Source organism: Thunnus maccoyii, chromosome 11 (assembly GCF_910596095.1).
Source record: "Thunnus maccoyii chromosome 11, fThuMac1.1, whole genome shotgun sequence".
Lineage (NCBI taxonomy): Eukaryota > Metazoa > Chordata > Actinopteri > Scombriformes > Scombridae > Thunnus > Thunnus maccoyii.
This window is the reverse complement of record NC_056543.1, coordinates 2,503,610-2,517,116: the sequence shown is the minus strand read 5'-3', so window position 1 is coordinate 2,517,116 and position 13,507 is coordinate 2,503,610. Positions and strand designations below refer to the sequence as shown.

General features: G+C 38.4%; 1 protein-coding gene across 1 annotated transcript in view; it reads right to left on the bottom strand.

The window, feature by feature from the left end:
- LOC121906955 (contactin-associated protein-like 5) overlaps positions 1-13,507 on the bottom strand; it is a 111,906-nt gene that overhangs the window by 25,116 nt on the left and 73,283 nt on the right. Inside the window, exons 11-15 of the mRNA XM_042426214.1 lie at positions 9,129-9,235; positions 7,919-8,038; positions 6,889-7,089; positions 2,187-2,343; positions 739-866 (exon numbers count right to left, since the gene is read on the bottom strand). Of these exons, the coding sequence (XP_042282148.1) occupies positions 739-866; positions 2,187-2,343; positions 6,889-7,089; positions 7,919-8,038; positions 9,129-9,235 (713 nt within the window). The remainder of the gene's footprint in view (positions 1-738; positions 867-2,186; positions 2,344-6,888; positions 7,090-7,918; positions 8,039-9,128; positions 9,236-13,507) is intronic.

Here is a 13,507-nt window from a genome sequence, read left to right as displayed (position 1 = left end):
AAATGAATAGATAAATGAATGGATGGATGAATGGATGGATGGATGGATGGATGGACGCATGGATGGATAGATGGATGAATGGATGAATGAATGAATGGATGGATGGATACATGGATAAATGGATGGATAGATGGATACATGGATGGATGGATGGATACATGGATGGATGGATGGATGTATAAATGGATGGATGGATGGATGGATGAATAGATAAATGGATGGATGGATGGATGGATAGATGGATGTTAGTTTCCATGTTGTTTTTGCGTTCTGGGACGTGATGGTTGCAGAGGTGAACTTTCTTTCCTACTCCTTTCTTTCCATTTAAATAAACTACGACTTATTTTTAGTTAGTTTTAGTTTTATTTGTCAAAGTTTTGATATTTCTTTCTTTGAGATTGTTGCTTCAATCTCAGCACTGTGGCTCCTTAACAAACTTTGTTAGTTCGGTTGATATGATGACTACAAGTAGTTCTTTGTTACAGCAGCAATAGCAATACACAGAATAGAATAACACAACAGGAACAAAAATTAAAATAATAATAGAGATAATGATAAACAAAACAAAACAATAAATTCTACAAGATTGAAATATACAAATGCTGTTTGTAGAGCAAAGAAAAGAGGACAGGATACTGAGGGTGAAGATGGTGTTTGAACACGGTTTGTCTCAGATCAACATCAAGCCTGAGAATCAGAGCCTCCATCTGCAACTTCAACACTGAAGTGATCACTTACTGTCTCCATAACAACGCAGTGGGCCGACTCCGTAGACGGCCTCGGAGCCCGTTCTGTTAGTGTCTCCGATTGCGATGTGGCTCAGCGGCAGGTGGTCTTTATAGGAGAGGACTCCTGTGTCATTAGCCCTGTGATAGAAAAACAAGCAGAGTGTTTCACTTTCACAGTCCAGATAAAGGAATTTATTCCTCTGCAGAGTAAACACATCACAATGCAGACAAGAGCCTGTGGAAAAATGCTAATGAAGCTCCCTCATGTGCAATCCCAGAGAGGTGAGGATTAACATACAGTCTGCAGACAGTGTAATACACCTAAACTGTGTGTGGAATCATTATTCCTTTGATCCTAATTCTACTACATTTGTGAACTATAATTAGCAAACTGTTAATTATAATTATAATTGTGCTTTAAGATCAAAAATATTCTGTAATGTGTCCCTGAGTGTTTCATCTCAAAGGGCCCAAACCTGGAGAATCAAACAGGTGATGTTTAGTCTCAGACCGTCACAGATTTATTCCAGTCATGCTACTTTGAGGGGTTTTTTTGTTTTTTGGTCCACATTAAGTTACTATCAATGAAACTGAACACTTCCTGTGCAGATGAAGCTGGAGATGTTAGACAGTTTATAGCATCTATGAAGCAGAGTCTGATCCTTCTGCTGCTCAGCTGAGACTCAACTTCCTGTTGAGTCTCAGCTGAGTCTGTTTTTTCAAACGTAGCCGGAGGTTGTTAGCTTAGCATTAGCACAGATATATTATATTCCTTTAGCTCAGTAACAGAGAGAAACCATGTTTTAAAACTTCATCCAAAGATTAAAGATGAAACAGCAGAAAATCTATTTATATACATGTATATTCATGTATACAGTATATCGTACAATACATACTGTATATATACACTATATGTGAATACTGTACTGTATTAATGTAATATTACATCAATGTATATTTTAATTATATCTTTATAATTATATCTATATATCTAATGCTGTATTTCTTGAATGAATATGTATATACATAAATTCTCCTTCTTCTTCTTCTTATTATTATTATTAATACTGTTAACTCACCACCACGTCTAAGACAGCAGAACAAAACATGAGCATCTTCAACTTTAATACATTTCAAGATGCAGTTTTTCAGTGTTCTGGAGATAGATGCAGAGTCCAGATTTAAAAAAATACTTTTAATGAACCGACTGCAGTTTTTGTGGTTTGTAAATATTCACTCCAGCTTTGAAGTCTTCCCTGCAGTCAGTGCGTGAGATTAGGTGTTTTCTTCTTTTTATTTGATTGGGCAGTAAGATTTACCTTTCATTATTGTAACTGGTGTCGAGTTTGCCTTATTATACTGATGAAACAGAAGAACAGAGGCAATAAGATCCAATAGATTTGTTGGGCTACTTTTCATCAATCCTATGTGACAACACTGTGTTTGTGTGCTTTGTACCATGCATCTGTGTCGGCATCGCAGTTGCAGAAGTAATTCATGTCGACGCAGTTCTCCTCCAGGCTGCAGGAGCACTGCTGGACTCCAGGCAGGAAGCCTCCCCAGTAGCTCCGTCTCTCTCCTCCCTGGTCCACCCACCAGGACAACGGACGGCCATCTGCAACCGAACAGCACACAGAGATTCACATGTCTATGAGTTGTTAACAGCTCCACCAAATAGTGATTTTTCCCTCTAAACTTCTCACATGCTTTCATTTCAATAAATGTTCAAATGATCCAATATTTCAGCAAAAATCAAAGATTAGAGAAAAAGTCCAAAAACTGAAAACAGATTTGTGTATCAGAACTTTGTTTTTTCTTCTTTCCTCTCCCATTAATCATCTCACCACCCCTCAGATTTATCTGCTGACCCTTTGGAGGGGCCCGACCCCTAGGTTGGGAACCACTGGACTAAACTAGCTAACTGTATATAAAGTAGTGTAAACTAGCTCCACCTCCAGCAGCTACAACAGTAACATGCTGCTCTAACACTGATGCTTCACTATTAATAATCTAATGATGTCATATATAATAATATATCAGTCAGAGGGACCAAACCACTACTTTTACTGCAATACTTTAACTACATCAAGCTCATAATACTTATGTACTTTTACTGCAATACTTTAACTACATCAAGCTCATAATACTTATGTACTTTTACTGCAATACTTTAACTACATCAAGCTCATAATACTTATGTACTTTTACTGTAGTAGGATTTTTCATGCAGGACTTTTACTTGTAATGGAGTATTTTTACATGTCTGTATTGGTACTTTTACTTCAGTAAAGGATCTGAGTACTTCTCCCACTGCTGCACACGTATATATTTCAGTAATGTGTATCTCTTACGACCACTGAGAGTTCTTGTTGGTGCTGACTTGAATTTCTTTTCACACATCAGCAACATCACCGAGTTGCCTTCAGTCACCTCAGAAATATTTCAAAAATGTGTTGCTTTCTTTTTCAGTCAGACTCTGAAACGTGTGTTCAAGCTTCCTTTATCAGCAGCACAGTTTATTATAACAGACGTTTCACTGGTCTAAAGACATCCAACGTATCCTGACCAGGATCAGACACCTGCACCGACTCCCTGTTCACCACAGGATCGACTTTAAGGTTTTACTCCTCATCTACAAAGCACTGCGAGGTCTGACTCCAGGTTATATATCCAGCATGTTTATCAGCTCTGTGTGTGTGTGTATGATATTGTGCTTTACAGATAAACTTAAATTATGAGTATCAAAAAGTAAATTAATAAAGACGTTGAATGAAATAAGTAAATGTAGAAATAAAATCATTCAACTCAACAGCATTACAAAGTAAATAAGTGTATTGAGGGAAATCCAGCAGTAATAATGTTGAGGATGCATAAAAAAGACTTTGAATTGACTGTAATGACTGTTATTGGGCTGCAGCTGTAGAGCTCACAGCAGTCATTAAACGGATGTTGCTGTTTGTTTATTGTCATGTTAAAAGCTGCTGCGTTGCATCTTCACTTAATCCCATACGGATACTAATGAAGGAAACGAGCAGAGCTTTTAATTAAAGTAAGAACACGTAATTAGACCACACTGTTCATAAAGACATCGGATGACTGAACGTCTGCGAGGAGAAACACGGCTTCATCAGTGAAGAAGACGTGTTTTCTGTTGATCTGTACGGGAGGTGAAGAGCGGTGTGATTAAAACAAACTATATGTGGTCATTTTTATTGTATGTATTTTTGTGTGAAAAGGACATTTGGATGTATATTTGCGATGGATGAGCTTTATTTCTTTATTTCCAGCTCTGGTGTTTGTTTTGGTTTTTTTTAAAACTTTTTATTTAATATGGAGGGTAAAAATAGGGCAGGTTGTGACAATTTAGACTTTTTTGTAATTAAACTCTGGACAAACAGAATTAGATACAAGTAAAAGAAAAAATAATCAACCAGAGAGACAAAAATAACAATAACAATAACAATGTATAAACAAATATTGCATGAATTCATCATATATTTTCATTAAAAAACAAATAGTAGGAATATTTACTTGCTCTCTTGGTATTTATTAGTTGTTGTGAATAAAATTTCAAAAGATGCCAAATCCGTCATTATTTTCAACCATTCAGCAACATCCGGCTGTGTGTGGAGAACAATCCTCAAAGCACCGATAAAACCGTCCAGTGACGTTCAAATGTTTGTTTGTTTGGACACCAGCGGACGCAGAGAGAGACCTGCCTGCTAAGAAACACAGCTGGAGAGTTTCTGGCATCAATAGTTAACGTAACTGCTCTCTGATACTTGTTTCAAAAAAAGGAGAAACTGAGATGGACTGAGGTGGACTGAGGTGGACTGAGGTGGACTGAGGTGGATTGAGGTGGACTGAGGTGGACTGAGATGGACTGAGGTGGACTGAGGAGGTGGACTGAGGTGGACTGAGATGGACTGAGGTGGATTGAGGTGGACTGAGGTGGACTGAGGTGGACTGAGGAGGTGGACTGAGGTGGACTGAGATGGACTGAGGAGGTGGACTGAGATGGACTGAGGTGGACTGAGATGGACTGAGGAGGTGGACTGAGATGGACTGAGGTGGACTGAGGTGGACTGAGGTGGACTGAGGTGGACTGAGGTGGATTGAGGTGGACTGAGGTGGACTGAGATGGACTGAGGTGGACTGAGGAGGTGGACTGAGGTGGACTGAGATGGACTGAGGTGGATTGAGGTGGACTGAGGTGGACTGAGGTGGACTGAGGAGGTGGACTGAGGTGGACTGAGATGGACTGAGGAGGTGGACTGAGATGGACTGAGGTGGACTGAGGTGGACTGAGGAGGTGGACTGAGGTGGACTGAGATGGATTGAGGTGGACTGAGGTGGACTGAGGTGGACTGAGGAGGTGGACTGAGGTGGACTGAGATGGACTGAGGTGGACTGAGGTGGACTGAGGTGGATTGAGATGGACTGAGGTGGACTGAGGTGGATTGAGGTGGACTGAGGTGGACTGAGGTGGACTGAGGTGGATTGAGGTGGACTGAAGTGGACTGAGGTGGACTGAGATGCACTGAGGTGGATTGAGATGGACTGAGGTGGACTGAGGTGGACTGAGGTGGACTGAGATGGACTGAGGTGGATTGAGGTGGACTGAGGTGGACTGAGGTGGACTGAGATGCACTGAGGTGGACTGAGATGGACTGAGGTGGACTGAGGTGGACTGAGGTGGATTGAGATGGACTGAGGTGGACTGAGGTGGACTGAGATGGACTGAGGTGGACTGAGGTGGACTGAGGTGGATTGAGATGGACTGAGGTGGATTGAGGTGGACTGAGGTGGACTGAGATGCACTGAGGTGGACTGAGGTGGACTGAGGTGGACTGAGGTGAACTGAGATGGACTGAGGTGGATTGAGGTGGACTGAGGTGGACTGAGATGCACTGAGGTGGACTGAGGTGGACTGAGGTGAACTGAGATGGACTGAGGTGGACTGAGGTGATTTCAGGGCCGTCCAGCAGAGGGCAGCAGTGATCTGTTGATACTAAATCTAGTTTTCATCAGAAGCTTCTTCTTGTTTTCAGATTGAAGACACAAAATAATCAACTGGCCGATCACAAGACAAAAAGGACTAAAAGGTTTAATTATTGTCATTTAACATACGATTTGTCTTTAATTACTGCACGGTAAATGCATGTATAAAAGGTTAAATGTGTTTTATTGAGGCATTTTAAATCATCCACTTACCATACGGAGTGTTTTCCATCATTTTATCAAATCAAAATGATTATTATCAAATCAAAAGCAAATAATTTCTTCATCTTTTCACTTAATATAACACTCAGAGTCTCTACGCGGCTCCTTATTGGTAGATCAGCTCAATTTGAGAAGCTTTGTGTGATTTTTCACTGACAAGAGTTTGGCTATATTCCAATAATCCCCCCCTCGAGAGATTGACAGTCGACTCCTGCTGCGTTCGTGTCACATGGGACAGAAAATGTTATTCAAAGCAGATTATTTTGATATGTTTAAAACATGTGTGGAGAGAAGATCACACTTTGTCAGCTTGCCAGTTGAGACATCCTGCTCTATCCGCTAATTACTCATCACGCTTCTCAGATACGTTCATCTTTACACCCCTAATACATTTGCATGATTACTCAGATTAACTCCATATAATTGTGTCGAATTATCAATTAGAAAAATGCTGTTGAGTGTGTTTGTAGGAGAAAATGAGGGATTTATTCGCGTCTACGTGTTCAGTGAAGTGATGAGGCGGTAACTGACAGCCACTGACCTTTTTCCACAGCAGAAGTCTGGCAACAAAGACGAGCACTGAGCAAATCAGGCTGCAGCAGATAGTGTTCATACAGCCACTAAACAGCTTGTTCTCTGTCTCTCTTTGATCTGCTGGATAATGAACTTGTTTGTTTGTGTTCACGTGGCGCGGAGGGAATGCTGGAATTCACGGACTTCATGAATGATTCATGATTTAGGAGCAAACGTGCCATGTTTGGGACAATTCAAGATGAACGCACAGAGAGACACGATTGGACGTTATTGCAAAAAAAAATCAGAACAGCGACATACGGACAGACTGAGTGTTTAGGAGATCACAAACAGGAACGGAGGAGGAAATCTGGTGGAAACGACCTTCAGAGAAGAAATGATCCTCTTTAAACAGACGACTCACCTTTGGTATTGAAGAGGCGGGACTTCCTGCAGGTGTAAACCACTTCCTGCTGGCACTGCTCTGACGCCACGACGATGGCCCGCAGTTGCTGAGCCGAGGCGCTGTAGTTGAACTTCATGACGTGAGGTTTCTGCAGAGACGATCCCTGAACTCTGACCGGAGCTGTGACGTTGTGGCTCACAATCGTCCACACCTTCTCCTCTGAACACACACACACACACACACACACATAAACACATGAATTAGCTAATATTTAAATATAGTTGCATGTTGTATCTCTCACAAGTCAGTTTTACAGACAAGAGAGTCACAAAAGATGATTCTAGATCTCCTGGTGATCCTGCACATTGTGCAAAAACACGGTGACATTTGCAAACAAGACAAGTTGCATCAGAAGAAAGGATATCACCTCACTGATGGCAACGATATTTCATGGATTTTGGACAAACAATTGAGATTAAAAAAAATAGAAAGAAGAAAAGAGAATTCTTCTGGATATATAACCTTGAAACATTACAACATGGTCATTTTTGCCTTTTGGACTGTTGGGGATAATCTGCTTCTCAGTTTAAGAACTACAGTTCCCATAATGCTTTGGGGTCAGTGTGAGTGAGCTGTGAGCTACACCTGAGCTCTGTTTCTGAAGAAGACTTATGGATGTTTATGTGTGTTTGTCACACTGAATCTAACAAGATGTATTTTCTGATGTATTTCCTGATTATTGACATATTGTTGCATCCAAATGGGTGCAAACGGTTTACAAAAACAAGAATCCTGGCAAAGATGAAATGATTATTTTGCAGCGTTGTCACATGGACCTTAACAGAAAACGTCACACAAATGAAGTTCTACACTGCGATGAAGCGTATCGAGTGAGCGTAATGATTTCTCTCAGCACAGTGAAGTGTCAGCGCTGCAGATCGATGCGGTTTGATCCGTGAGAGACTCCACTCTTTACTCTGAGCTCTGGTCCCACCGGAGCTCGGAGAGAGAGTAAAGGTGACAACGTGGTGGACTGCGGTGAACTCACCTGTCATGTTGCAGTAGACCTGCGTGGGCCCCAGGGGGCCGCTCCCGTCCGGATCGATGGAGTAGAAGCCGGAGGAGCTGCCAGTCAGCTGGTAGGCCTCACAGGACGACTCGTAGATGGCTGGAAGCAGCAGACGGTGCAAACGAGTTCAGCTGATACTGAACACAATCTTCCTCTCTGATACTGTACATCTACATGTTTTCAGGCTTTTTAAGGGTTTTTAAGGGTTTTTTTGGATAAAAGTTTTAGATTTTTTTTTCTCTTTTTTTCTAAGATGTCTTTATAAGCTCTTTCATTTTTTAAAAAATCACACCAGCACAACTGTTTAAAGGACAAGTTCACAATTTTTACAAAAAGCTAAAACAAGAGTCACGTGTCCATATGAACAGTGAAAGAGGTTTTCCTCGCCCATATACCTGATGAAACTCAGACAGACCTAAACGTTGTGATTTAACAGATATTTCAGCGGTAAGCGAGACAGTGTTCAGGAGCTCTGATGCACCTGTCACATACTCAGGTGTGCAGGAGGCCAAAAAATCCACAGTGTGTCCACACAGTCATTTAAAAGTCTGTGTGAAGCTTCTATTCAGCTTCAGCAGTCTGAGTTAGTCATATCAAGTGGATATCTGACACATTTACAGTCTTTTTAGCATCAAATTCCCTCTTTGTGTTTCCTCGGACAGTGTTTCCCTGTTGAGCTGCAGGTGGAAGTATAGTAACAACAAGAGGAACTTTGGCACTAAAAAGACTGTAACGTTGAAAGATATCTACTTGATTTGACTCATTTGGATGCTGAAGCTTCATATTAGCTTCAGATAAACTTTGAAATACATTTTTTTGTCCTCCATCACTTCCATTGTAAGGTCATTATGAAGGAATCTTCTAATGGTCAGTATGAACAGGAGGAATGATTACAGCAAGAAAAACAGCTTTAATGTTCATTTGGGCTCCTGACTGTTGTTTTAAGACAGACTAATAATGATAATAATAATAATAAATGTAATTAATATAGCACAATTTATGCATAAGATGCAACACAAAGTGCCTAACATAAAAGCAAATAATCATAGCATTTATAAAGAAACAATAAAAACTAGGAAAATAAAAAAAATGAGATCAAATTAAATTAAAATAACAGGATAAGACATGATAAAACAACCTTCAGGAATCATCAAGATAATATAAAAATGTATGTATGATCACTGCTCACAGTTGTGACACGTCGCTCCGGAGTAGCCGGTCCCTGAACAGTCGCAGGAGAAGGAGCTCCAGGACTGCAGACAGCGACCTCCATGTTCACACAGGTTAGGAATACACCTGCAACACAGAACAAAACATATAATATATATATATATATATAAGCTCATCTTTGATCCTCCCCTGCTTGCATCGTTCTATTGAAGGTGAATATAAAGGAGTTAACAGCAGACAGTGGTGAGTCTTTCTCAACCAGCGAGTTAGAAACTTCAGCTGCAACCTGAAGCTGCATTCACTGATGTTGTGTTCACATTCGCTGACACATCATCAGCTTTTAAGTTGATATGTTGAACTTGTTAGCAAACAGTTGCTTATTTTCACATCCAGCAGTTACGGAGCAACATTATCATTCATGTGGAGTCGTGTTTCTGTCCACCTGGTGAATATAAGTCCAATATTCACTCTCTTTTAGCTTCTGTTTTTACTCTCTACCAACTCCTGAGGGAAATATCTGGCTCTTTAGCTGTTAAATGCTCCACTATGTTCACCAGCTAGTCTACAGCTAATTGTGTCTGTTTGGTGCTGAGCAGGTAGTGTACAGTTGCTTTTTACAGCTTTTGCATTGAAAACGATGCTATGAGAACTCTGAGAGTGAACCAGAACAGTAAGACAGTTAAACAATGAGCTGAAACTCACTATAAAGCTGCAGAGTCACTGATAATTCTCTATAGGTTCATCACTACGAGCCACAGCCGACACATCACACACTGACAGCTCAGACTGTGATGAAAATATTGATTACAGCTGCTTTAATGATATTAACAGTTTCAGGGTTTTGTGTCATGTCATGAGGTCATGAGGTCATGTAGATTTAACAAGCAAGTCGAATTCTAGTCAGAAACAATAAACTTTAATATCTAATCTTTTTCTTCCATCCAAAATACTAAATGAAGCATAATTTAAACTGCGTTCTCTCTCTCTCTCTTTGTATTTCCATGCGGATTCTCTCCAGAGACTGAAAGCGGTTGTTGAAAGTTGTTTGTGTTGTTTTTGCACATTTTGCTTATAACAAACTTCCACCGTCACAGTCTGGTGAAGGCAATTCTGCAGCAACTTTGATCTCTGCAAACAGATGTGTCACAGCAGCATTTAAAGCATGAATAAATATATTTAGAAAGACACAGAGTGATTTGAGAGGATAACCTAATGGAAGAATATAAGGTCAGACGAACAAGGTGATGTGATCCACATTATCACCACTTTGTTTTTTTCATTTTTCATGCCGTTATTAAGACTGACATTGGAAAAAAAAAAGCGACAATATCACTTTAGTATTTTCATAGCATTTGTTTATTGGTGTTGAGCTGCTGTCGTCTGAAGGTGAGAAATAAAAGATGTGATGTTTTCTCTAAAAATAAAAGCATTACTGTCAGAGTAGAGTTCATGTTTACGGGACTCGAACACAATAAGCACTTCAAGGAAACTTCAAACCACATTTCTTTTTCCGATTAATAGTCCCTTCCTCCAGTTTCACATAATTGCCGTCCTCTCAAGCATGCATCTATAATTTCATACACTTTCATCTCTCATCCATTAATTGCAGCGGAGCGGGGCCGGCCGCAGCTCGGATAAGGTTGCAGCAGTTGGTTTAATTACCATCAAGCTTTTTTTTTTTTTTTTTCTATTGTTGTGTTCACAGCTGCTCTCACAGGTCATGAAATTAAAGCAGCCGACCCGCAGAAGTGCACTCTCGTCATAAACTGAGTCATGAAGTTTGATTGGATGCAGAGAGAAAAGGAGGAGAAGTCACATAAAGGTTAATCTCTTAACAGAAGCACGAAACCGTGGTCACAATCCTGAAACTGAGATCATCAAACATCAAATAAAAGACTCAAATCTGAGAGCCAACTGTGTCCCTGCAGCACGACATACAGCTTACAATACTCAAAAGTACTTAATACTTATACATACTTTAATTCTTGGTTGATAGAAGAAGAAAATATTGGTGGATAAATGTCGTCAGGAAAAGTGTCAAAGGTCCAAAACTAACTGAAGTGATCATACAAGATGATGTGTTAACTTTAAAGCTACTAAATGTTTGAGGCCAAGATCAAAGATTGATATTTGGGAGTTGAAAAAAAATCTAATCTAATATATCAGCTGATGTTTATTTATTTGACATAAACGTTTTAATGATAGTCCTTTAAATTTCTTTATAAAATTGAATAAAGAGTAAAAATATGTGCTGAGGACATTTTACAGTGAGCAAAAACAACACTAACAGCAAATATAAGGGTTAACTATGATTATTATTATTATATTATTATTATTACGGTGGCCCTGAGAGTTCAAAGCACTGCAAATGCTGCAAAGTCAGAAAACATGACCAAATACAGGAAACACAAAAAAATATGTAGGAAACACACACACAAAAAAAATACAGGAAACACAAAAAAAAAGATACAGGAAACACAAAAAAATATGTAGGAAACACACACACACAAAAAAATACAGGAAACACAAAAAAAAAAGATACAGGAAACACAAAAAAATACAGGAAACACAAAAAAATATGTAGGAAACACACACACACAAAAAAAATACAGGAAACACAAAAAAAAAAGATACAGGAAACACAAAAAAATACAGGAAACACAAAAAAAAAAGATACAGGAAACACAAAAAAATATGTAGGAAACACACACACACAAAAAAAATACAGGAAACACAAAAAAAAAAGATACAGGAAACACAAAAAAATATGTAGGAAACACACACACACAAAAAAATACAGGAAACACACAAAAAAAAAGATACAGGAAACACAAAAAAATACAGGAAACACAAAAAAATATGTAGGAAACACACACACACAAAAAAAATACAGGAAACACAAAAAAAAAAGATACAGGAAACACAAAAAAATACAGGAAACACAAAAAAAAAAGATACAGGAAACACAAAAAAATATGTAGGAAACACACACACACAAAAAAAATACAGGAAACACAAAAAAAAAAGATACAGGAAACACAAAAAAATATGTAGGAAACACACCCACACAAAAAAAATACAGGAAACACAAAAAAAAAAGATACAGGAAACACAAAAAAATACAGGAAACACAAAAAAATATGTAGGAAACACACACACAGAAAAAAAATACAGGAAACACAAAAAAATACAGGAAACACACAAAAAATACAGGAAACACACAAAAATATACAGGAAACACACAAAAAAAATATAGGAAACACACAAAAAAATACAGGAAACACACACAAAAAATATAGGAAACACACAAAAAATACAAGAAACACACAAAAAAATACAGGAAACACACAAAAAATACAAGAAACACACAAAAAAATACAGGAAACACACAAAAAATACAAGAAACACACAAAAAAATACAGGAAACACACAAAAAATACAGGAAACACACAAAAAATATAGGAAACACACAAAAAATACAGGAAACACACAAAAAAAATATAGGAAACACACAAAAAATATAGGAAACACAAAAAATACAGGAAACACACAAAAAATACAGGAAACAGACAGAAAAATATAGGAAACACACAAAAAAATACAGGAAACAGTTCAGGCCACTCTTATTTACAGGTTTCGACTACGAGCTGCAGCGTCCCTGGTTGGAATCACACAGGGAACCTTTGTTTCCTTTTTATTTGTGTTTGGTGCGACTTGCATCGTTTCTGTATTTGGTTGTATTTTCTGACTTTGCAGTGTTATTTTCTAAATACTGTCCATGTATTGGTGAAGGTGCTTTTCTTCATTTGCTTTGGTTCTATTTATTTCTGGTTCCATTTATTTCTCAGGGCCACCATACATATTTTTTTTTATAAAAAACACAAATAAAACAAATTTAAGATTAAACTGAGATTATCAAAATATGACTCAAATATATAGAAATTAGCAATAAAATAAAAAGAAAATATACTAAATGATGTATTTCTTTAATGATGTAGTGTGTGGTGCAGCAAAGTCTGTATTATAAACACTGAATTAATTTTTCCCAATCAATACGTCACTAATGACATAATATTTTTGAATTAATTTCTCCTTTGTTGTCTTCCGGTTGCTGTAATACAACTGCATGTCACTTACTGGCTGACATACTGGTGACAGTATATAGATGCCAGTACGACTGTGAAAAGCTGAAATCAGATGATAACTAGATACAAGATACAAGAAATGTATCTTTGTTTCATTTGCATTTGTTTACAAGAAACATATCTTCCACATATTCATCTATTTTTAAGTGGAATTATAAACTTACCATTTTCCTGAACATCCCCATCAGACATGTTTTAATACACATAAAAATAATCTGCTCTGAATGTCAATTTGTCTGATCGGATCAGAGTT